General features: G+C 53.1%; 1 protein-coding gene across 3 annotated transcripts in view; it reads right to left on the bottom strand.

Annotated features, from left to right (window-relative positions):
* Nucleotides 1–25706, bottom strand: part of SH3PXD2A (SH3 and PX domains 2A) — a gene marked incomplete at its 5' end in the record, with an annotated part of 213327 nt that overhangs the window by 79161 nt on the left and 108460 nt on the right. For all 3 annotated transcript variants that reach the window (XM_081074466.1, XM_081074468.1, XM_081074467.1), the window contains one exon: nucleotides 17907–17998. In XM_081074466.1, the coding sequence (XP_080930592.1) occupies nucleotides 17907–17998 (92 nt within the window). The remainder of the gene's footprint in view (nucleotides 1–17906; nucleotides 17999–25706) is intronic.

The following is a 25706-nucleotide window of genomic DNA, read 5'->3' as shown; positions in this document are numbered from 1 at the left end:
AACGCAAGGCCCTAGGGCCTGAGAAGCACACGGAGTTAATGGAGTGAGGCTGAGTCCGGGAAGTGGGGCATCTGGGTTCCGACTAAATGGAGGGAATGGCAGGAACAGGAACCGTTCACAGCATCTGGCCTCCAGCCTCTTGGCAGTTTCCGGTTGGCCACCTTTTAGCAAAGCCCTCTCGTATTTTTAGCTGCTGAATGTGCTGAGAAGCAGCTTAGGTATCCAGTGGCTGGGCCTCCCCCATCCCTCAATACTGTAGCATGGAGAGAAAAGGGCAGGGCTCCCCGCCTCTGGCACGCCCACCTCCCACTGCGCTGCAACCAGTCCTGGCCTGCGCAGGACAGCAGGCCCTCTGTTGGGGTCCAGTTCTCCAACAAGTCAAGATTGCCCTCCCCTCCTCTCCTCGCTCCAGTTTGTGCCCTGAGCTGGCACTGACAGCCCCCACTCGCTGGTGATTCCACTCCGGGTGGGTCACCGTCTAGCCTGCTTCTGACCTGCTGCTGAATCACTATCTCCCAGGCCCCGGGAAGGAGAAGGGAGGGGAGGCGAGGGCCAGCGTCTCCCTCTAGTGTCTCCAGAAGTTAATGTAATTAAAACGGCCTCCCAGGCTGTGTCCTCACTAGGCTCTGTCAGGCCACTTCGCCTTCTGTGCAACTGGTCCAGGAGTGACGAAGACCATGGGTAGTGACCAACCATGCCAGGCAAACCAGGACATGGGACTTCCAGGACTGAAACTGGGAAAGACACAAACTGGGACAGCTGGTCACCGCAGGGTCCACAGGTCTGGCCTGGCTGGGGAAGATGTGTGCAGCTGCTCCTCCCCAGCACCACCCCTCCCCCATTGAGGCCTCCCATCCTGAGGCCTCCCTCCCCCCACCACCATGATACAAACAGTTCATCTCTTGGCTCTTCCTCAGAGGCTGAGGTTCTGAATGAGGTTCATAGGCGGTTCTGGAAGCAGACAAATTCAAGTTCAACTCTCTACCATTTGCTGAGTGGTCATCTTGAGCTACCTGCTTCACCTCTTGAGCCTCTATTTTTCTATCTACAGAATGAGGATGATAAGAACACCAGCCCCTTCGGATGTGGGGAAGATGAAACATACAGTATGCATAACGGGGCTGGCACAGTGCCCAGCACAGAAAATGCTGCATAACTTGTCTTTTTATTATTCTTCCATACCTGAACCTGACTCCAACTCCGTTGCTACCCAAATGGCAAAGCCTGTTTAAATCTTAAACTTGGGCCCTGCAGAGCCCCCTTAAACAAAAGGAAGGGACTTCTTCTTAAGGACCTTACCACGACACTGGCAGTACAGTGCCCAACAGGGGCGATTCCAGCCCCATTTTCAGCCATTTTGGGCTTTCACAGACACGAAAACAAGCAGGGTCTCTGTCTAGCGCTGTCCACCCAGGAAAAGCCTGTTTCTACACCCTGAATGTTTGATCTGGGCTCTTCTGGCAACAATCATATTTTCAGGATGACACTGACCCATAGGAATTGGCTGCTCTGGACTCATTTACTAGGATGCATTTAATATCCCAAGGAGTGGCCAACTCTCAGAGCCCCAAACCAAGAGATGGGCGTTTTCATGCTAATGACACCCAGAAGGGTCATCTTCCCTTTTCCTCCCTTTCCATTTTTCTTGGTGATGTGCTCCTTCCCCAGACATTCTAGTGAAGGGGCAGCTGTTGGAGACAGCAAAGAGGGAGAGGCTGGAAAAGGGGGCAGGAAAGGCATTTAACAATTCCTATGTGCTGGCCACCTGTTTTTGCACATGCCTCCCTACCCTCTGCCCTCTCTTGAAAATTCCCAGCAGGCATTTGACCTCAGGGCTCTGAAGTAGGTCGAGGTGGTGTTAACCCATTTTATGGACGAGGAGACTGAGGTCCTGGAGGTTGAAGTGGCTTGCCTAGGCTCATGAAGCTACAATGACAGACCTCACCCAGCGTGCTCCCCACATGGAGGCCCACCAGGAATTGGACTGCAAGGAGAGGATGTGCAAGCAGGAGAAGCAGGCTCTCGCTGGGGAAAGGAAACGGCCATCCTGCCCATCAGGGTTCCTGGAGTGAGAGGCAAAGCCAGGAAGAACCACTGAGGCAAGGGACAAAGTAGGAAAGGAAGCACAGTCTGGCTGGGCCGGCTCTGTGGAAGGATGCGGAGTCCTGCTAGGTGAAATTCTGAGTGCTACTGAGCCTGTCCTCTGCTGCCTGCCTCCCCCCTCCTCCCGCTCCCTTCTCACTCCCATCAGCGAGTGTCCTGGCAGAGGAGGACAGGCACGCACCAACTTCCAGCCTGATGTTCTCACCTCCTGTCTGCTGGCTGACATTGGCTGCTCGGCTCAGGATGGCTGTCTGCAGGGCCTGCTGCCGCTGAGAACTGCTCAAGAGACCAGGCGGCTCTGAGTGACCTTGACCGCCAAGTGGTCTCAGGGCATGGGTGGTACCTAGAATATGTGGGCTGTGGGACTTGGTATGCACCCCTGACCAGGGGAGTGACGTGGAGCCCATGAGGTACGTAATGACAATTTTGGCTGCTGTTATCAACCAATAAGCACTTTTCCAGCTCCCACTGTTGGCTATCTTGTGAAGGCGTGTGCAGGCACACACACAAAAACACATGACATGTTTCTGGCCTGAAAGTTTAGGGTGATTGGGGGACCACATAGCACAGTGAGAAACCTAACATTCTGAGACAACCTCAGATGAGAGCCTAAGCGTGGTGATACTCCAAGAGCAGAAAGAAGATGAATCCCACGGTTATGTGTCATCCAAGTTCCTAGATGAGGCAGTTTTGAAGGATCCATCAGGGAGGTTGGATCCATGGAGAGGGTAGAAAGAGGAAAGCTCTAGAAGCAAGAACATGCAGCTCCAACCAGAGGAACTGAACTGGAAAGGGCGAGCCAGCAGGGGGAGGGAAAGGCCAGGCTGGAGGGGAAGGCAAGACTCTGATGTCCAGCTGTGAATTCCTGAAGGTTTCAGAATCAGGGCATGATGTCAAGGCACGCCGGAGGAAGATTTTTGTTAAGAGGCCAGGTAGACAGCTAGGGGGTGGGGCAGGAGAGAGGCTGTGACAAGTCTGGCACTGATGTCACCCCCAGGTTCTGGGCCTGGCTCTGTCCCAGTGGCTGGTGGACCAGGGCAAGCTGCTTCAAACTAGTGCTTTCTCAAGCGACAGGCTGTCACCCATTAGTGAATTCTGCAATCAATTTAGTATATCCCAATCAGCATTTTAAAAAGAACAGAGGAAAAATCGAGTCACCCATAGTAAGTTTAAATATTGTTTCGTGAAACTTCGGTTTCAGATCTCTTCCTGTCTGTCTCTCTGTATTGGACTGTGATGTGAAATTTCTTACAGTCGTAGAAAAAGTTTTAAAAACACTGACAAATTCTCGGTTTCCCCATCTGAAATGAGGCTACCCTGAGTGTCCTTGGGGGCTGTTAATTCTCTGTGAAACCAATACAGCGAGACAGAGCATGTTTGTTCAGAAGCTGGGCAAGGAGGGTCGAGTGAAGGGGCTTCAGCCGAGGTTGGAGAATGTTGGGGGGTTTTCCACCCTGCTTAGCCCCTAGTGGGGTTTTTGTTCTGGCCCTTGAGAGCCTTTGCACGGAATGGTCTCGAGGGGCAGCGACCTCTAGGAAAGACAGACGGAGGGAGCATGAATGCTGTTCTTTGCCCCCACTTGCGCCCTGACCTACACTGCGGCACTGAGAGCCCTTGTGTCCAACAAGAATCCGTCCTTTCTCCTCAGGAGCTGTGTTTTCCAGGGTTCTGAGAATGGGCCCCATTGTGACCATGTGGACAGTCCAGAGAGGCCGGAATTCCTGCCCGGGGCGCAAAAGCTGAATTCCTGGGGAGGGCAGGGGTCTTAGGTTCCCGCCACCCCCCAGCCCAGGCTGTGTCCCAGAGTGGCCGATGCTATGGCTGTGGCAGGCCCCAGAAAGCCCCCAGGCACTATGTTTAAGTCCTGAGCATCCCAGAGGATCTTTGCCGTTGCTCCATCCATAGCAAAGGGACAAAGCACTGTCTGTCTATCTGTCTTGTCTGACTTGACTCACCATTCTGGGCAAAGGCCCTGAGCGTGTCTGCAGCCCGGGGACAGCGCCACCACATCCAGGCCTCAGAGCAGAGGGTTAAGAAGGTGGGTGGGGTGGAGCCTCGTTCAGCCACTTACCACTTCATGACACAGGCAAGGTACTTAGCCTCTCTCTATACCTTCAGTTGTCAAAGGGAATAAAAAGTTCCTTTGTTGTTGGGGGATTACCTGGGATAATGTACAAAGCACTTAGAATGGCATCTGGCACTTGAAGAGGACCCCTGGCCAACAGCGTGGGTTCACGAGAGGGGCTAGATTTGGTGTGTGGAGAGCGGCCACAATATATTAAGTGCTGACTGGCCCGCCCTCAGAGGTTTGGACTCTGGCTCTGTTGCCCACGGCACCAACTCAGCACCACGAAAACAAATGGGCTTGATTTTCCACCTGAGGAGTTCTCCAAGGAGTTCCACCCAGATGGTGATTAGTAAGAGGGAAGTGGGGGGCCAACAAAAGCTGGTTTCTAGAGGGGAAATGAAGCCATTTGGCCCACTGGCCATGGAATGCTATGAGCTCCCTGCAGGCGATCTGAGCTCCTGCTCTCTACTCTACCAGGCTCGTCCTGGCCGCGGGGCTCCCTGGATTTCTGGGGACTGCATGCCAGACCTGGGAAACCACAGAAAAAGCAGTGACAAAAATGCGGTGATAGGGTTCAACTACGAAGTCCCTAAAGATAGGGGCAAGGAGGGTCTTCCATGTCTGGAGGCCTTTCCTGTCTTTCTCCAAGTCCATTTGTCCCTCCCTCTTTCCCTCCCTTCCTTCCTCCCTTAATTGAGGGGTTGCTATAGCTAAGCCTGTGTCTGAGCAGAAGAGTGGTGGAAAACACAGTTCTGTGCTCACAGAACACACAGCTAGTTGGAGAGAAAAGACAAACACCCAGGAAAAGAAGCCATGAAGTCACTTTGTGATTAGGGACCCCACAGCCCCGTCAAAAGGATAAGTTGTATAGGAATTCCCAGCAAGGGGAAGTCTGAGTGGTCTGGGGTGGTCGCGGAGGGCTGCCTAGAAGAGGGGGCACTATAGCTGCCTTTGAAAAAAATGAATATTTAGAAACAGCAGAGGCAGGAAAGAGATTTGGAGCGGAAGGGAAGATGTGAGCAAAGGTGCAAGGGCAGGATAGATGTGGGATCGTGTGTGTGTGTGTGTGTGTGTGTGTGTGTGTGTGTGTGTGTCAGACAGACAAACAGACACCAGGGTCCCACTGCTGAGCAGATCTCCGGCTGCTCCTTGGCTGTGGGCCTCTCACTCCCCAGCCCTGGCCTAATTTTCCAGCTGGGGTAGGGAAGCTGGGAGCTTGGGCCCTGCTTCCCACAGAGGCCCAGGAGTCTGTCCAAGGTCCAGCTGTGCTTATTCCTGCCTCGGGCTCCATGGGAAGCGTGCTTGGAGCAGGGCCCCAAGTTTCTCCTAGGCACCTAGCCTACTTGCACTGCCTGGGAAGGCCTGGGCTCCTAGAACTCATGTGGTTGCCTCTTACAGTGAGAGAACCCTGCATCTCCCAGTTTCCTGCACTGTATATCACAAATACGCAAGCACTGAGCCAGGCCTTTTAACATTTGCTTTGTCTATGAGGAAGGTGTTTTAGGCCCGTTTTACAGAACAGGCTCAGAAAGGTTAAGTAACTTGCCTGGTGCCACACAGCTAGCACTGGAACAGTACGGCTGAAGGCTGCAAACTCAGAGCTGTCTGTACTTACAGCCACTAGACACTCCCTCCTGCCCTCTCTAGTGTTTCACTACCTTCCAAGGCTCAGGGGGGGCACCTCCTCCAGAAAGTCCACTCTGATTTTGATCCCCAATGGCACTGAGTGTCGCAATTCTGCTCCCAACACCTAGTGATGCCCAATGATCATCCATGAAAATGGCCTCTATCTGCACTAGCCACCAGTCACTGTGGCTGTTGGGCACTTGAGATGTGGTTAGTGTGACCCAAGAACTGAATTAAAAATTTTTAATCCTCTTTAATTTTAATTAAAACAGCCACAGTGTATTGGCTAGTGCATTGGACAATGTTGCCTTGACCAATGGCCTGAATTGGGCTAAAGGGGGGTGTGTGTGTGTGTAGCTGCCTGGGTTCAAATTCCAGCTCTGCCAGAAGGATTACTTAGGGTCTCTGTCTTCATTGCCATTCTATAAAAAGAAGAGACCAATAGGACCCATCTAACTAAACAGGTTAACACAGATTAAGTACATGGTGCGCAGCGAGGCTTGATAAGGTGAGTGAATGCGCCGGGCCTCTGGCCCACTCCTTTATCCCCACCTGCCAGTCACAGAGCTCTGCTGGCTTAACCCGGGGAGGAGGGGTGCTCTCTGGAAGAGCCAAGACTTGTAGGTGAAATGAACCACTTGGGACAGGCTGGGCAAGGCCTGGGGGTGGGGGGCGGCTAGAGAAAGAGCTTGGCAAGGATGTGGGGAGACTAGTCTGGTTGGCCTCAGTGGGGTGGGCCAAGGCTTGGGGTGTCTGTTTAGAGATGAAGAAAGAAACCCAGGCTTACAGGGGTAAAGCCACTTTGCCAAGACCACGTGGCTGGGGGATAGCAGGACTGAGGGGTTCAACTCCATCAGAATGACCGTTACTCCTTTCACTTTCCCCAGGAATTCCCACTGCTCAGGCTACCGGGCCTTGGCCCTCACCGATCTGAAGCAGCGGGAGTGACAGCCAAGCCTGGATCCTCATCCTTACTGCTGGACCAAGTGGCCAACATAATGATGCTGCCCCAGGAAGGGGCAGGTGGCCGCCACACTCTGCGCAGTGCACACTAGCAACGCAGGACAAAAGGACTGTCTGCCCATGCATGGCAATGCGCCCAGGGAATTCGGGGTGCTTCTGGGTCAGCCTGGGCCCAGGCTGCGCTGGGGGCTTCTCACGGGTCTTCCCACTGGCTCCCTGAGCAGCACGTGAGAGAGAGGGTCTAATAAGGAGTGCCAGTGTGGGGTCATGAGACCTGCAGGATGGCGGCCCTCTGTACTTCAGTTTCCTTGACAAAAAATGAGGACATTGGACTGAGCCCCATCTGACTTCTGCAAAATGCCTCCAGCTCTAGGCCTCAGACAGGCCTGTGTCCTTCTGGCTGCAGGAGGGGCCATCTGGGAGCCCTGGGTAACAGCTTCCTACCCCAATCCCCTTGTAACCAGCCTTCTGTCAGCACTGGGCCTGGTCTCTTTTCTCTAGGTCAGCCCAGTTCTAACCATAGCCAAGACGCTGTTCACCAGGACACCCATTTCAGATCCCAGCGGGCCAGCCCTGGGCCACCACTTCCATCTTCCACTATGTAATAACAGCTGAGCTTCTGCCACTAAGAAGTCCCCTGAGGCCTTGGAGCAGGCATGAACCCTTGAATCCCAGAGCAAGGTGGGAAATGGGGAGGGGGAAGGGAGAGTGGGTCAGGCCTTGGGGGGAGTCACCACTGAGAAGTCCCTCCACCCTGAATAATCCTTCTTTCCCAAAGTTGGGGAGGGGACATTCAGGGTCATACTGCTATTATTGCTACTACTCTCATTATTATTATCACTAATACTATAACCGGCAAGAATGATACATGTTTCAAGCATTTGTATTATAAAGGTACCAAACTAAGCCCTTGACACACATCAGCTCATTTTATCCTCACAACAGTCCTATGTGGCAGGTTCTCTTATTCTCCCCATTTTACAGAAGAGAACTATGGGGTCAGAGAGGGCATGTAACTTGCCCAAAGTAACACAGCTTGTGAATGACAGGGCAGCATCTGAGCCCAAGCCGCCTTAATCTGGCACTCAAATACTTTACCACCTTGTGGCTGATAAGGACACCTGTAAAATCCAGACAGATAAACTGGATTAGGATTAGGTACGGAAGAGAAAGATAAAACAAGGCAGACTCAGGGCCGGGAATACCTAAATCGCCGGTAATACCTAATATCTACGCACTTTCTTAGGGAGGTCACAACTTCAGTGCTTTCTTCTCATTCTCATGCCCCTCCCCCCCCACACACACACTCCAGAGCTGACATGTTGTTTCCCAGGCTGCTTCTTGGAGGCTCTGCCCTTTGGTTACCACTCAGAAGATATGTGGCTGGGTCTGCAGCCCAAGGATAGCCTGGCTTCACCAGGGGCAGGCTTTGCAGTCTCCAGAGAGGCTGTTTCTCTCTGCAGTTTTTGTCAATTCTGGGCCAGTGATGCTGGGTCAATGCTGTCCTGGGCTCTGCCCCCCTCCAGCCTTCTCTCCTTCCCCTCTTCAGCCCCCCGCTTAAGGCCACTTTCGAGCACCCCGCACCCCCATCTCCCCTGGCAAACCTAGACTAGTACAACACACTGTCCCTTTCCTTTGTAGCTTTCACCAGTACTATTATGACTTTTCTGTTCCTTCCCCTCCATTTCCATTCTAGGCTCCATGAGGCAGGAACTGTGACATCTCCCCAGGACGAGCACAGGGCTGGCACAGTCGGTGTGGGCTGAATGAATGCACGAATGCTCTGACTACTGGCAACCAGGCTCAGGGCTGCCGGGTGGATCTGGGGGGCTGGCCGGAGCTGCAGTGTTATCCTGAGTTGTCCTCCAGGCAGACCCGGAAATCTCTGCCCTCCTGTCCTTTACCCCCCAGGAAAGCCCTGCGGAAGTGCCACTTCCTCCAGATCTTCCCTGATAATTACAGATAGGTCAGCAAACACGGATGTCAATTTGTGTAAAATCCAGAAGGGCTTGAGCAGTCTCTGAGGACTCAGTTCGCTTCCTGTCCATTTATAAGGATGGCTTCCGCCTCTTGCGCTCCATCCTTTCTGTGACATCACCCAGGGCTGTCATGGAAACCACGTGGCATCACAGTGAGCCTGCATCCTCTTGCTGACATCCCGCATTATTGCTTCACATGCGTTTCTTTCCTCCCCCAGCTGGGGTACAATGCCTCACCGCCTCCTGTGCCTGTCTCCCCTGGGGGCCCAAGCCTGAGAACAAGGGCATCGTGTGCCCAGGAAGTGCTGACTATGTGCTTCATATACTTTGTTTCAATTCTCTTGACCACCCCAAGAGCAAGATACTATCATTACCTTCGTTTTCCAGATGAGGAAACTAAGGCATAAAGAGTTTGACTCAATAGCCCAGTGGCAGAGCTGAGATTTTAACGCGGTGTTGGCTGACTCCTAAGTCCATGCTTAGAACCAACATGAACTTTCCCGTCCCTTTCTTGGCCTTCCCACCCTGCAGACCTCCATGAACACCCTCCATCCCTACCCCTGCCGGCCCATCTCTGCTCAGACGCCCCAAGCACACACTCACAAGCCCCCCTTGGCCCTGCCCTCTCCCTCCCTGTCTCTACCCATCCAAATCCAGGTGGCGGTTTGGCTCCCCCAGGCAGCCTTCCCTGCACAGCCCCAGTCCCCAGGGGTCTCCCTCCCTCTCCGAGGTCCCCTGCACTCCTGGTCTGGGCATCTCCATTGGGCCTGCTTCACTCCCTCATCCCTGGGGCACTGGTCAGTCTCGCCTCCTGGGAAGAGGACCACAGGGGACGGGCCCTTCCAGGCAGGCCTACCTGAGCGCTTCAACCAGGGCCGACATCAGGCCTTGCGCACATTCGCAATCGCAGTCCACTCTCCTCACTCTTGTTACAGAAACTCAGGACTTAGTGACAAAGGGCCTTGGCCCTAGAGCCCAGGCTAGAGTGGACCTTCCCTGTAGCTGCCAGGCTCTGTCCTGATTCCCTGCAGACCTGCCTTTTGGGGTGCTTCCAGATCCAGCTTCACTGTGTCTGTCCTATCGGGGAAGTTGAGCAGCACCCGTCCTCAGAGGTCTGACGCCACAGCAGGTAGGCCACCCTGGGAGCTCCTGAGGCTGGGGAGGGGTCTCAGTGAGAACACCCTGAACTAGCCCTGGGACTCCCAAGCCTTGTATACCCTCAGGGATGTGGGCTGGTGAGAAGTCTGAACTCCCCTTAAAGAGATCCCCAAATGTGTAAAGTGCCCTCCCCCACCCCTTGACCACAGAAACCATGGGGTCCTGATTCGATTAGTCTGCCCTTTGGTCAGACAAATGGTTCCATCTTGCAATCTGGAGCAGTCCCCCTAGCCATGGCCCCTGTGCTTCTCTTTATCACATCCCCGTGTAGTCAGCTAGGGTGTAGACCTGGAGTTGGAATCCAACCTCCAACCTTACTAGCTGAGAAGTAACTCAACCAATCTGAGCCCGAGGTTCCTCAGCTGCAAAAAGGAGCCATGAACCTCATAGGATTGTACTGATGGTTGAACTAGATCATGCTCAAGGGTTCAGCATAGCTTCCGGCAATATCAGCGGAGTCTACAGGCGCCTGCCAGGATGCTGGCAGCTGTAATGTCCAATGTTGTCACAAGGTGGAGCCAGATACATACAGATTTAAGGCACTTGAAGTGACTCAAAGTTGTAGTGGTCCCAAAACCCCAATCAACCTTAAGACCCAACTCACAGGGCCCAAGAAGGGGAAGGGGTCACATGGTCTCAGAATGCTTGTCTCTTCCACATCCGACTGCTGCTATGAATGTCTTCTATTCCTGCAGCCATCAGCCCCCACTCCAGACCCTGATTGTTACGAGCTTGGACTATTGCAATAGACAGCTAGTTCTGATAGGATCGCAAAAACGTCAGAGCCAGGAGACACCCCAGAAACCCTCAAGTTCTTCCCCCTTAAGTGACGCTGAAGTATAGAAAGAGTTACTGACTGTTCCGAGTCATCGGCTGGACACCAGATGCCCCAGCCCATTTCTCTCGGCCCAACCCAAGCCGCCAATACTCTCTTCAGGAAGACAGAATTTCTTTCAATTCCTTGAAACTGCTGCAGGCTCAGGGGCTTCCTCTGAGCTGACTGCCCTTCTCTCCCACTCCCCTTCAGGGGCTGGCTCCCATCTCACTCTCAGCTTGATGCCGCCTCTTCAGGGAAGCCTCCCTGACTACCTGACTTCATTGGATCAGCAGCTGTTAGAAGCCCCATTTTACAGGTGAAGCAACTGAGGCCTAGGGAGTTTAAATCTTCCCCAGGCCACACAGCAGGCAGGGGAGGGGCCAGAGTGCTCCCACAGCAGCGAGCCAGGCCTATCTGCACTGTCTGTCTCTCCCCACAGACCACAGCTTTCCACAGGCAGGGCTGAGCCCTGTCTACTTCCATGGGTCCCATGCCTCATGAGAAAATGATCAAAAGTGCTTGAGTGGATGAATGCCTCCTGCCTGGAAGCCAACAGAGAAAGCCCTGTTCTAGGAGGCCAAAGACTTGAGTTCGAGGTGTAGGTCTGCCATAGCCTCCCTGTGGAGGGACAGCAAACCAGGGGACTGGTTACAATGGAGGGGTTGTAATTATTGGGCGGGGGAACTAAGACTCCCCTTGTACATGACAGAACAGCAAAGCAGGCCTCAGGGGCTCTTGGGCACTCAGCCCTCCAGCTGGCGCTTCCGAAGAGACCATGCGAGTGGGCATGTGGGAGCCTTGGCTACCTGCATACCATGACCATCTTCCCTGGGCTGAGGAAACACAGAAAGTACAAACCTGAGAAAATAATGGGGCCCCGCCCACCCCTACACCTCTGGACCAGGATACCTTTCTCTACCTTGCCACCTCCCTTCCACCCATGCTTGAGTGAGCTAAAGATCCTGTGCGAGCCCTGAAAACAGAGCAATCCTCTCCCCAGATGCGGCCCTCCCAGGCCTTTGCTCTAGGAGCTGGGACCAGACGGGCAGCTTAGAGTTGGCCTCTCTCCAGCTTGCTCACCCAGCACCACAGCAGGGCCCTCAGAAGTCCTTGGTCCCTGGAGCCGACACCCCTTTCAAGTGGGTTGGACACAGCTTCCTGTGGGCACCTTCCTCCCACCTACCTATCCAGGTTAAAGGGGGCCATGGCAGGGGGTGGGCAGGGTCCAGTTACATAAAGTTCTGTGCCATTTTGGACCCAAGCCCCTCGCTGCCCCATACACGGTCTCTGTGTCCAGCTGGCTCTCTCTCCTGTCAGCATAAAGCGGCTATTTGTGCAGCTGCCAGTGGCAGAGGGGCTGGAAGGACAGTGTGGGTCATGTCCCTGGCTGGCTGGGTGATGGCAGGGCCTGCTGGGTGTGGAAAGCCGTCTGACCAGGATTCAGCGAAACATGGGATGGGTGGGTGGGCTCTCCGCTCCAATTCCCAAGCTACCCATCCCGTTGGGGGTGGGGCAGGAACATGGATACCTCCGAGTTCCCAGCAGCCAGCGTGGTACCTGGAGGTGGAGAACCAATTTCATGCCACAGTCCACACTGGCCCCGGTAAGAACTCCCAGAGAAGCGGAGACGGGCTCAGGGAGGTTCAGCCCAGCTCCCGTCCTCAGCTGGATGCAATTCCATTCACCCATCTTTTCTGCGTGGCCACTGCGTGGGCACCCGGGCCTGGGCTGAGGGAGGAAAGTTCCCGTTTACCGAGCATCGGTGAGGGCTTGGCGCTCTTGCGGCCTTTACATGTGTTAGGACCCTCAGACTCACGCCTGACCTGCCACATGGGTACTGCTGGGCCCGTTCACAGAGGGGGAAACTGAGATTTGAAGAGGTAAGGTGATTCACTCAAGGCCACCAGCAGAGCTGGGTGTTCTGACTGTTGTCTCTGGAGTTCGTTTAACGCAATTCAAAATTTCAACCTAGTAGTAGCTATGGGTTCACCAGCGCGGTCCCTGGCACATAGCCAGCACAGTCCCTGGCTCAGTGAATACTGAGTGCTGAGGGGAGGAAGGGTGCATCAGAAGGTCCCGGGCTCGTCCCAGGACCTTCCGTGTGCCTCCCAGGGAAGAAGGAAGAGAAGAAAAGGGTAACTTGATTCAGCACTCACTATGTGCTCCCCACATCATCTCATTTAACCGTCCTCAGTGCCGGGCAGATAGATGTGACTTCCAGAGAAAAGAAGGCTCCGTCATCAACCCAAGGTCACACTGCTGTCAGCGGGGGAGCCTGGATCCTGCGATCTGGAGTCAGACTCCTGAGCAGACCTGACCTAGAATTTGACCTGATCGAGGCTATGGAGACCCCTGCAGGAGCCTCCCCAAATCCGCAGGGCCTTCCTGGCTGCACAGCCACAGCCCTTTCATCCTCCTGCTGGGTCCCGAGGTAGGGCTGGTAAAGTCCCCTCCATCCTCCTAGACTCAGCTTTTCATGGGCCGGGGCGGGGGAGAGCTGCTGCCTTGATATACCCTTCTAGAACATTAAGTGGGAAAGGAGGCTGGGGAGACCTTGCAGAGCAATGCCTTTTCTTGGGGCTCACCTTGTGCCCATGCCAGGCCCAGAGCAGCTGGCTGCCCTCTCTCCCGATCCTGTCCCCGCAAGCCTCATCAGCACCCTCCAAGGCAGCTCCTAGGCCACCTTAACAAGCAAGCCCCTGTCCCAGACCCAAGGGTGCTCTACCCTTGTCAGGTAGGCCTTTCTTACTGGCTTGCCCAGGTGTCCCATAGGCACATCCGGTGGCAGGGGCGTTGGTGGTAGACCCCTGAGACAGACGGAAACCGGCTGTAGGGCAAGCTGGAGCAGGGACGGCTCTGATCTGGCTGTGGGCCCATTCGCTCCTCGGCCCAGGTCCCTCTGAACATTGAACCATTGTTCTAGACCACAAGAGGGTGGTTCTGTGGCCCTGAGGCTGAAGAACAAAAACCTGTTTAGCAAGGCTCTGCTCCTCCCATGCAATTTCAAGAATTTAACCAGGATCGTGCTGGCTTCAGCAGGAAGAAATGAGCTGAAGAGACAGGCCCAGGCTTAGAGCCGACCCTGGGCTAAGGGAGAAGACCCTTAGCCCACTATGTGCCACTGGTGCTGTTGTGACAGGAGGCTGGCAGCAGGTCAACAATCAGATGCTAAGTGTGTGATGAGAGGGAGAAACACCCACTCAGCCTGGGCCATGGCTTTCCCCCTGTGACATGGGGTTCAAATGCGTGTGTGACTACCCTGACCAGGGGCTCAGGCTGAGGGCAAAGGGCCAACAATGGTCAGGAGTCAAAAGGAGGCTGCAGCAGAGCCAGACAGTCCGGCTCTGTGGCTGCAAGTGGCAGGTGTGAGGGCAGGCAAGGGCATGACACAGAGCCACTCCCTGCTCTGCCCTCCCCGCCCGGGGCTGCCACGATGATGACAGTAAGCGGGGACCTTGGGCAGTGGTGACCGTGTGCCAGGTCTATTCAAGCGCTCTGTGTATGCTAAGGCGTCATGCTCACAACAGCCTGTGGGGACAGCCACTGTTATTCCCACTCTCCAGATAAGGAAACTGAAGCACAGAGAGGCAGGGGCAGCGCTGGACTCTGAATCTAGACCACCTAACTCCAGAGGGGTTGAGAGTCTCTTCACTCTGTTCCCTTAACATTGGGCAGTTCAAGTTTTAACCTTGTTAAAGTACCCTGACTTTGTTTGTAAGTCAACATTTACCAGGCGCCAGGCCCTGGGGGTACAGAGATGTGGGCCTCCCCTCTAAACAGACGCAATGTGGTATGGTCAGTGCCATTCCTGAGGCAACCAGGCTGTGGGCTTCCGGGAAAATACTAGGGTGGGTTGGGTAGGGAGAGGGAACAGGAGAGGGAAGGGCTCTGGGTGGAAGGACCAGCAGGGCATCGGCTTGGAGGCTGGGGACAGAAGGCTGCACTCCCGTCATAGGCACCCGAGAATGAAACGGTGGCCCGTGGGCCAGGGGGCTGGAAAGATGGAAAGGTGGGTCACAGGCTTTTGGGGGCCTCATGGGGCTGAACCTCTCCCCAATGGCCCGACCCTTCTCTAAAAGGAATGTGTATCCCCCGGGGTCTGAGGACAGGGCTCACAGAAGTCCCTTTGAGAAACTTGGGTTCATTATTTCAACGGGATGTGAATTTAAAGTTGAATCAAAACAGGCATTTACTGGGTTATGTGGTTGATCAGGTTATGAGTCCTGCCAGGCCAGCCTGGGCCTGCCTTAGTTCAGGTTGCCACCCAGGACACCACATGGGCATCTGAGCAGAGGGACCTGCTGCTTGGGGGCTCCTGTGCCTGTGGAAGCCAGGCCAGGTGACACCGAGCTCCCCAGCCCAGTGGCCCAGTAGATGGTTCTCAGGGACTCAAACACTGCAAAGCCAGGGAGAGCTGAGACCTGTCGCCCCAGGCCACTGTGCCAGGCAGAAGGGCCACGTGCACAGCTGGGGGTCACCTTGGGATGCTGCAAGGGTACTGGGTGTGGCTTCCACAAGGCCAGGCTCACCTGCTTGTCAGAGTTAACGCCCAGGACTGCCCATGATTTGTCCTGCATGAACTCCCTCAAGCTCCCGGGGTGCTTATCCCCCTCCTTCAGGATTTGGTGACCACAGCTCCCTACTGCAAGCCAGCCGCACGCCTGCCCCAGAATCCACACAGGAGAAGCTAAGAAGCGCCATCCAAGCTTCTTCTGCCCGCCAGCCTGCCCAGGTTTGTATCCTGGCTCTGCCACTTGCCCGGTGAGCTACTTAGGCTCTGAGCCTTGGTCTGCTCTGTAAAATCACGTCACAGTCTACCTCCCATGGAAGATTATAATGAAGCCTGAATGACATCAGTCGTTCAATTCAACAAATGTCTCCTGAGCACGTGCTCTGGGCACTGGGGATACAGCATGAACAGAAGAGGTACAAGTTCCTCCTCTCCTGGAACCTGTATTCTAGTGGGAGGAGCTGACAATAACCGCAGTGAGTGAACAGGTCACCAGTGAGGTAGTGATAAATTCTCTGAAGAAAGATGAAGCCGGAAAGGGGACAGCAAGGGACAGGGGATTTGCAATAGGAAGGCCAGGACAGCCTCACTGAACAGCTATTCCAAGGAAAGATTAAAAGGAAGTATGGGAAGGGGTCAAGGGGCCCCAGGTGGAGGGAAGAGCCAGTGCAAAGGCCCCGAGGCAGGAATATGTCTGGCAGCTGTGAGAAGTTTGGCTGCCCCAGAGAAGGTGCGAGAGCGGCAGGAGGTGCTACCAGAGAAGGGAGGAGAAAGGCTGAGTAGGACTTGACTCTGAGTGACATGGGAGGCATGGGGAATCTTGAGCAGAGGGGTGACATGATCTGCAGTATATTTTTAAATGGTCATTCCTTCTACTGTGTTAAAATGGACCACAGAGAGTAAGGGCAGAAGCAGGGACACCAGTCAGGAGGCCAGAATCCAGGTGAGAAATGACAAAGGGGCTTGGCCCAGGGTAGCAGCAGGGGTGACGGTGAGATGTGGTCAGAGTCTGGATATATTCTGAAGGTAGCACCCGCAGGGTGAGCTGACGAGTTGAACAGAGGGGTGTGAAGAATAATGCCAGGGTTGGGGTCTGAGCCAGAGCCCCAGAAGACCTCAGCATTGCTCAAATATAGCAATACGTGTCGGCCAGTGGTAGTAGTTAGAGGAGAGGAGGACACAGCCTGCGAGCAAACTTCCTGGGGCAGTCAGTCACACAGGGAGGTGAACACCTTGACTGTTCCATGGCAGGCTTACTAAAGTCTATAAAGAACATCCTCTCTGTGCAGGGGGCTGTGGTGTAGAAGAGCAACCGCCAGCAGTCGGCAGGTGGGCCCCATTCTCCACCTGAGGAAGTGAGCAGGTGGCCTGGGATCAAAGCCGAGGGGCTCAAGCCTGCTGCCTACCTCCCCGACACAGCCTGGGCTGTCATAGGCCTTGCCTTCCCTGCAAGATGGGAAGGGACACGGTCCTCCCACACCAGCCCCCGTGAATGCTCAGGCCCCTCCAGCAGCACCCTTGAAAGAGGCCGGGGGCGGGGGGAGAAGAGGGGTTATCTGTAAAATTCCAATTAAATCCATAGTCTTTGATAATTTGATAAGCCATTCCACAGTTGCCCCAGAGTCAAAATGTGCTGTTACTTGATCCTGTGTTTATGTTTCAGGATGGAGCGGAAAGACCTATGGTGGCCCATGGAGGTGCAAGCAGCCCTAAGGGGGAGGAAGTGCAGGCACTAGGCTGGTAGAGCATCAGCCTATCAACCCAGGGTCACCTGCAGGTCTGGGCTCTTATGGTAAGCACACTCTGCAGTGGCAAGTCCTGAAGCCTGAGTGGGGACAGGGGAGGAGAAGCCATTCAGAACTGTCTGGTCACACCTGACCCTACTTCCTGAACCTCGGGCCTGTCTCAGGCTGGAGGGGCTCCCGTCCTCAGGCCATCTCCTGCCAGACCGATAACCAACTCCAGAAAAAGGTAGATAACAGCACTGCCGTGGTGACATAGAGCACAAATGCTTTACACTGACACTTGTCACATATCCATCCAGCTGTATGACGTTGACAAAACCACCTAACTTCACTGGGCCTCAGTTTCCCTCTCTACAAACATGGCTACTAACGTCTATCATTATATGCCACCGGTAAAAGCCATTTGGTAACACTCCACGCACATTCGTTGTTATTTTTTACAATGATTATAAAATCTGTTGCAGCAGCTCAGGACAGCCGAGTTATCCAGCAAGTGAGTTTCCAGCCTCAGCAGTACAACCCACCCCCCGCCCCGCTCCTCACCCCCACCCCCAGGCCTGCATTTCAGCCGGGAGCTTGGTAACATCAGCAATTAAGGGCATTGACTTCTAAGCCTGGGCATCTGAATGGCACGACCATTATATTTTCTGTTACCTCATTGCTCCTTACAATAAACTGTGAGCTAGAGAGTTTGTAGAAAACCGGCTCCCCAGATGCAGAGATACCCTCACTTGCCAACCATGAGATAAAGGGAAATGAGGAGCAAACTTTGGCAATAGGAGTCTGGGAAGTGGTCCCCATTGCTTTGGCCCTTCTTTGCTTAGTCTGGTTGGCCTTGCCAGCTCTCCCTCGTGTTCCTACATCCTGACCTGCAGGCTGGCCTCAGCTTTAGCCCACACCTGCCGAGCACACAGGAGACGCCAGAGCTCCCACTTACTCTTTTGGGGGGTTGACATCCTCTGGTCGGGCCTCAAAGAACCGAAAAACTTCATCACACTGTGAAATGTGGGGAGGCAGTCGGACAAGCGCCTGTGGAAAGACAGGAAGAAAGCATATTAAGCCTGATGAAACGGGGACAAGGAAAACCAAAAGCAGGGTCAACTGGGGCCAACAATGATGGGGGCGGCTCAAGAACTGTGCTGTGGAAGATAGTTAATAGCCACCCTCCCACCCAACCAGACAACTAATCAACGAATTAACCAACCAGCTAACTAATGAAATAACGCTCCATCTGTCTGTCCATCCATCCATCCCATCAACTAACCAACCAGCCAATAATCACTAATTAACCAGTCAACCAATAAAAATAACTAACTAATCAGTTAACCAATCAATCTATCAACCATCCAGGCAACAATTCAACCAACCAACCAACCAACCAACCAACCAACCAACCATTCCATTAGCCAGTCAACCAACTAAACAACCAGCCAATCAAATGAAACACAATGACCATTGAATCCTAGGTCCCAGGGCCCTCAGGAACTACTCATTCTGCATGCACCCTGAAAGAATTCCCTCCTGCCCCCAGAGTAAGTCCAAGATCCTTAGCCTGACAATCCAAGGTCTTATCCCACCAGCCTTGTCTACCACTAGCCACACTCTAGCTGCACCAGATACAGTCCCTACACACTGACTACACAATTAACCATTTAACAACAAGTCGATGTTAATTCTGTCAAGGACAGCAGGGTACAACCACAGAGTTTGATAGAAGCTAGGAAGTTTAAAAGGAAGGGGGGTTTTAGACTCTTGGAAGCTGAATTCTGAAGAATGGGTAAGATTTAACTGGTCAAGGTAGGTGGGGAGTTCAAGCATGGCATTTCCAGGAGCTGAATGGGGTCAGTGGCCTGAGAGCACTGAGCAAGGGAGGGAGGCCAAGGACCTGATCTAGCAAGGTCTTATTTAGGTTCTGTTGAGGATGCCTGGAGGAACAGTATAAGCTGAAGGGTGCAGAAAGGCTTCTTTGAGGAGTGGGCATGGGCTAGGTTAAAGGGCTTCGCAGGATTTGAACAGGCAGAGAGGAGTGCTCGTCCTGTAGGAGATCACTGTCCAGCGAGGGGTGTGTGCTGCTATGGGTTTCTGATCTAGGAAGCACTGAGTCTGTTGTTGGAAAGTGAGGGATTAGGGTTAGACGATGGTCAGAGCTCCTGCTGTATACCAGCTCAGACTCCACACCTTGCAGCCTGGGACTCCTGACCCGTTCAGTCCAATATAGAGGGATGGGGATATAGGATGAGGCCAGGTGGAACCCTGCTTCCTGGGCCCCTCAATTCAGTATGGAGAGAAAACACTGGAATGATCCTTTGGTCCAAACAGATAGGAGAGGTCACTGCCAAAGCAGGGCTGAGGCAGGGCCAAGGGAACTCTGGGCTGGAGCCAGGAGAAGGAAAAGGAAAACCTGGGACTGTGGGAGTATGACAAACTGCTGATAAAGTGGTCAGTCGGATGGGATTCTGCCATGAGCCCGAGGCCCCCCAGCCCCATCCATCAGGGCTGCTTTGGGTACAATGACCCAATCGAGTGCCAAGCGTGCTGGGGCCTCCACGTGTGTGGTCACTGGGAACACTCATGATGAGATCATGAGGGCAGATCTCAGCCACATGTTACAGATTTGGGGACAGAGACTCAGGGAGGCCATGTGGCCCACCCACAGACCCGTCAAGGCTGGGAAAGACCACGCTAGAAGGTAAGCCTCACGTGGGAAGGGACTTAAGTCTGATCTGTTGACTGCTGTGTCTCCAGATCCTAGAAGAGTACCTGGCACAGAGCTGTCACTCAGTAAGTATTGGTTTGAATGAATGAATGAATGAATGAATGAATGAATGAATGAATGAACGAATAAGGATTTTGATACGTAGAAGCTCATTATCCAAGAGTAGTGGGACATGATAGTGGGGCAAAAAAAAGCACACATGGTCTTAGGTTGCATCAACAAAATTATGTTGAGCAACAGGAGGTGATAGTTTAATTCTTCTAAGAGCTGGTTGGGTAACCATTCAAGTGTGGCATTGAGCACGAGGCGTCCTACCACAATGGCCCTTCTTGATGCCAAACTCACACTCAGGCAAGATGAGACAAGATCCTACCACAGCAGATAAGGCAAACCTATGCAACTCCCAGCTATTCCTTCTAGAGACCGTGGCTTTTCTAATAGATCACAGCCCCATGAATAGCCAGGAAATAGAAAAGAAGGGACATTAACATTTAAGAGCAACTACCAGGTGTCGGGCGCTGTCCTAGTGCCCCTGACTCTCCAATCATCTCACAAACAATGAGGGCTTTTCAGTATGTGCTTGATACGGGGGCTGTGCCCTAGTGTTACAGGGCTGAGCCAGACACAGCCCCTGACCTTGCAAGAGCCCATCTTATGAGGTGTCACTCCATTTTGTCCGGGAGCTAGACATTGTTGCCTCTATTTATGATGGGGACACTGAGGCTTTTGGGGGATGAACCACAACTAAAGTAAGTGGCAGAATGAAGCCCTGTGCTCAGAAGGTAAGATGGGTGGAACTTGCCTCACAGTATTCAAGATTTCATTTAACACACATGGTATGTGCTGTTTTCTTCCCCAAGAAGGGTCGAAGGAAAAGGAAAGAAAAACTGAGGAAGAAGGAAAGAGAGATAGAGAGACAAGCAGAGCGAAGGACGGGGGGAGAGAGAAAGACAGAGTGTGAGAGGGAAATGAAGAGACAGAAACAGAGACAGAAAGACAGGAGAGAGACACAGACAGGGAGAGAAAGACGAAGAGAAAGACAGAAAGAGACCGAGACAGAGACATGGAGAGAGACAGAGATGGAGACAGATAGAGAGAGACAGCTATACAGAGAGATAGAGACAGAGAGAGAGACAAAGAGAGAAGTGGCAACCAGGCACATGCAGAGCAAGTGCTCCTGGCAGGAGGCAGAGGAACCCATTACCAGGGACCCAGGCTGTGGACAGTGTCGCTGGCAGGGTGACCTCCCTGAAAGGAACAGGGAGGGGATGCAAGGCAGGTTTCCAGCCGGCCCAGAGCGCTAGTACCCTCTTAGCTCAGTGCACTGTCACCCACCCAGGCACAGACCCTGGTGGGGCTACAGCTCACCCAGCACCAGTGGTGAACACAGGGGCTCTTCAAAGACCGGCATTCTGGGGGCAGAGGACGCGTGGGCTCTGAGGGCTTCAGACAAAGGGGCTTTCTAGTCAAACCACCACGGCATCTTTATTTAACAGGGAGCCTGAGGGGAGCTGCATTGAGGACTCGTCCTGAATTCAGGCTGACAAGAGGCTCTCAGCTCAGAGCTGTTCCATCAGAGCCACTGCCAAGCCCAGCTCTGGCCAAAATCATTTGGCAGGAGAGCCGAGTGCTGAGCAGTCAGTCCCGAAGGCCTGGACTGGGGACAACTGCCAGAGCCGGGGAACCCCCACACCCAGCCATTCTCAGAGGAGCAGGTGGGGGCCGATCCATGGGTACTTCTTGGGCACCACCTCTGGCTCAGGCCTAAAATTCTGCCATTGGAAATTCCACATGTATGCCACGAGGAGGTTAAGTCAGGTCCTTGGGGCCAGGCAGGTGTGAGTTTGAGTCCTGGCTCTGCCATTCACAGGCTGTGTGACACTGAAGGTGTTATTTGCCCTCTCTGAGCTCAGTAAAATGGGTATGATATGTAACCTACCTGTTAGGAGGTTAAGTGTGGTCAGCACTATGAGGCGCCTAGCACAGTGCCTGGCACCAAGTAAATATAAGTATTAGCTGTCACACTGTCTTCATTGTCATTAGTCTGTAGGTGAAAGCAACGATGCCTACAAGAAAGAACACTAGAAGGGGAGTCAGGAGACCTCAATTCTTGTTCCAATTCTATGGTTGTTTCTTCTAAGATGAAGTCGACTAGCTCTCGAGTCTTAAACTATAGCTCCGGGAACACCTGTTTGATGAGGTAAAATAAGTTCTGTGGGCACATGTGAAAAGGTGCCTTGCAGATTCCCATCTTGATTTTGAGATCACCATGTTCATTGGCATAGCAAAGGCTCTGAGAAGTCCTGCAGGAAAGAAACCTGTAGAGCTTTGTTTAGGCCAGCATTTATTAATAATGATGGCATCCCGGGGGACTGACTCATTTAATCATCACATTAACTCCAAGAGATGGGTATGACTATGGTTCCAATTTTACAATGAGAAGAAATGAAAGCACAGAGAGGTTAAGTAATTTCTAAGACCACACAGCTATTAAGTAGCAATATTTTGAATCAGGTAATTAGTCCAGAGCCTACGTTCAGTCTGATCTGCTAACTATACTGCCCCTAACATTACCCACAAGCTGCTTTTCCGAACAATTCTTAATTGACAGCCCATGGAACACAGATGGGACAAATCAGGCTAGAGACACTCTGAAGTTTTTTCCACCTCTAACAATCGATAGCTCCAGGACTGTAAATAGCACCATGATTAGTGAAGTCAGTGTCAGATCTACCAATCAATCTCATTGACTCAGGTGAGGTTGGAGGGTCCTGCAGGCCCCAAGGTGGGAGAAGGGCTGGAATGAGCATGACCTCAGCATCTAGGGAGGGGCCACTGCCCTGTGGGGCTGCTTAGAACATGCAAGCCCTTGACAGATGTGTCAGTCCCCTTCCAACCTTGCAGTTCTGTGAGCCAGGCGCTCAGTGAGCTGGCTGACAGTAGATCTGGAGAAACAGGGCGACGGAGAAATAGGGCCAGAGGACAGTGAGTATCTAGGACTGGGAAAAGCGCTAAATCAGCCAGTACTTCCAGTGCCCCCCTTCCCCAGTTCTAACTTGCCCTGAAATCTCCAGCTCCTGGTCCCTAAGACCATTTTCTGGGAGCCAGTGACATGGGCCACCACTTGGCGCCATGCCATCATTCCAGATGGCAAAGATTTAGATGAGGGAGAGAGGGCGGCTGCATTGTGTCTCTGAGACTTCCACCCAGCTACAGAAACCCAAGCCTGGTCTTTGCAAGTGCAAGTGGCATGGGACGGGGGCCCCAGGCAGGCGGTGCCCAGACCTTCTGCTTTGAAATGACCCCCCTCCACAAAGCCCACTGCTCCGGGTAATACCTATCCCAAGACAAAAAGCAAAGTTCTGCATTTGACAAAACAACCATAGGTGCCCCTGCTCTTTACTCAGGGTCAAACATTTTCCTCTTTTTAGCGGCATCATTTTGGTTTCTAATCAATAGAAATCTCATCGGTAAAAGCCCAGTGACTCTAGGTGGGGTGGGGGTGTGGTGCGAGGCTGGAGCCCTGCCTGTTCAGCGCCCCACTCTTGGCCCCCATCCTCACCTCTGGGGCTACCTCTATCCTGCAGACCGTTCCTCCTTGATCACCTTCTAGGAAGCTGGGGGCTCACCGAACTTCTGTAACTCAGAGTATTTCCAACACAAGAGTTCTCTTTTTGAAGGATGTAGGAAGCAAATCCTTTTGAAATGGAAATAGTGTCTATATCACAGTTGCCGTCTAAGCCATTTCACAAGGGATCCTAGAACATCGGGGCCTTGACGACACGTCACCCCCTCAGAGGTTTCCTCTGTTTGTGTGTGATCTTTGGATCTTATCATCAGATACTGACTGGACACCCACGTGGGACCAGGCTTCCTGCCTGTTAGTGAAGATGGAAAGATAACAGAGGTGGCCTTCCAGGAGCTCCTGGTCTGGAGAAGATGGACACACAGAAATTACCCTCGTCCGGAGGATACATGTGTAGCATGTTGGCACACACAGGGCTTTCTGCGGAGTGGAAGAGCAGGGATAGTCAGCTTTTTCCAGGAAGTCCGGGAGAATTCTGGGAGGGGCACCATGGGAGCTGTATACGTCCCCAGGCGAGGGGCTGGCACAGGCCCAGGGGCAGAAGCCTAAGGGAGTCTGGCTAGCTGGGAATGGCTGCTCCTCCGGCAGACTAGACTGCAGAGCGTGGAGGAGAGCGGTGATAGCTGAGACCTGAGCAGCACTTGGGAGCACCCCTCAGAGGGTCTGGCTGGGCCACTCTGAGGTTCTTATGGGCAATGGGGCTCCTCTGAGAGCCTTTAAGGAGGCAGGGACACAACCAGCTTTATCCCAGGCTGGAAACTCCTTTGCCTGGGTCTGTCTGGACTAGAGCAGATGGAGAGAGTCTGCCAACTGGATTCTCCCACAGGAGCAGACCACTGGGGAGGCATGGGCTGGTCAGTCTTGGCTCTCTGCCTCAGTCTCCCCCATCAGTCCTGGCCAGGCCCGCCCTCAGAATGAGGACCACAAGCACAAAGTGACTCTGCAGTCTAGGACGGAGCATGCAGGGAGCCTTGGTGCTTCTTGAAGGAGTCCGTTTCGGTTGCAACATGAACCTTTCTCTTTATTAATGAGAATCAATGATGGGCCATGGGGGAAAATACTCACAGTGGGAGGGAAAGTACCTGGGACTAAGAACCACCACAAGTAATAAGCTCAGCACTCGAATCTGAGAAGTGGGGACAGAAATGAATGAGCCCATGAGAGCCAGAGGATCAGGCGGGAGAACCTTACCCCTTCCAGGCCAACTGCCTTGTTGGGCTTGGAGTCCCTTCTCTAGTCTAACTACAGCCAACCCCTCATCCCTCCCACAAAGAAAGCCATTGATCCTGAAAGCACGTCTATCGCTGCAGCAGAATAATAGAAACAAGCTCAGCTTTGGGGGCAGCAAAAAAATTCTAGTCACACCCACCAAGAATCAGAGACTTGTATAAACATCATCAACATGGCAAAGGGGGAGTTGATCGTTCTCAAACACTCTCACCCCCCCAGCCCCCCACCCCTAGGATATTTATATTATCCCCTAGACAAATACTGCCAACATGTATTTCACAGGCAGGAACAGGGTAAATGGAGTCACTTACAAAATTGTTAGTCTGAGCCCCTAAAGTATAGCTCACGCTTGTTAGTGAGATGAAAGTTTTCAACTTGTTGTGGCCACGGAACCATTAAATATTAACCGCATAACCATGTTGCCCATTAAATTAATTTATGGAGTTAAAGAAATGCCTTTGGAACCCCTCTTGATAGACACCCGGCCCTCAAGTGCCACATAAAACAATCACTGGCTGGCGCTTGGTAAATTTTCCGTGACGCTCATCCAATCTGCTCCATATATGTTTAAAATTAACACTGAGATGGGGGCTATGAAACCCCCATTAGGCGGAGGGACTGGCTGGCTGGCGAGGGCAGGGAGCTCGAAGTCTGGGGAGGTCCACTGCACGATCAGACTTTCCACGTCTGAGTCCTGGCAGAGAAGCTGGCTGCTCTGTGCACAGAGCCAGTTTCACAACTTTGGGTGCGTTTGAATCCCCAGCAAATCCCGGACTCAGAGCCCATGTCGTCTAGGCAATCCAAGGAAGATGTTGGGCAGACAGGCAAAGCTGCATATGCAGGGTGTTGGGAATAAAACCCCCAGAAATTCTAAGCAGTATGTCCAAGGATAAGCCTAGACAAGTGAAGGGCTGGCCACGGAGTGGACTGCACATGGCATTGACCGCGGAATTTGCTGTGGGGAACAGTGACGTTAAGGGAAACTTTGGACCCTGAGTGGCCACAGATTGGACTATTGAATGGCAGGTCTGTGAAGTGTAACACTGGGTGGCAGTGACATGGACTGCTGCTGCCTTACCCCTAATGACCATTCCAAGGTCATTCTAAGGTCTCAGACAATCAGACCACAGATCCCAGCTTTCTAGTTCAAGAGAATTAAAGGTCGCTTCTGCACTGCCCCCCCCCGCCACCACCACCACCATTCT

The sequence above is a fragment of the Rhinolophus hipposideros genome (genome assembly GCF_964194185.1).
Source record: "Rhinolophus hipposideros genome assembly, chromosome: 15".
Classification (NCBI taxonomy): domain Eukaryota; kingdom Metazoa; phylum Chordata; class Mammalia; order Chiroptera; family Rhinolophidae; genus Rhinolophus; species Rhinolophus hipposideros.
The sequence above is the reverse complement of the archived record's forward strand: the minus strand, read 5'-3'. Positions and strand labels throughout refer to the sequence as shown.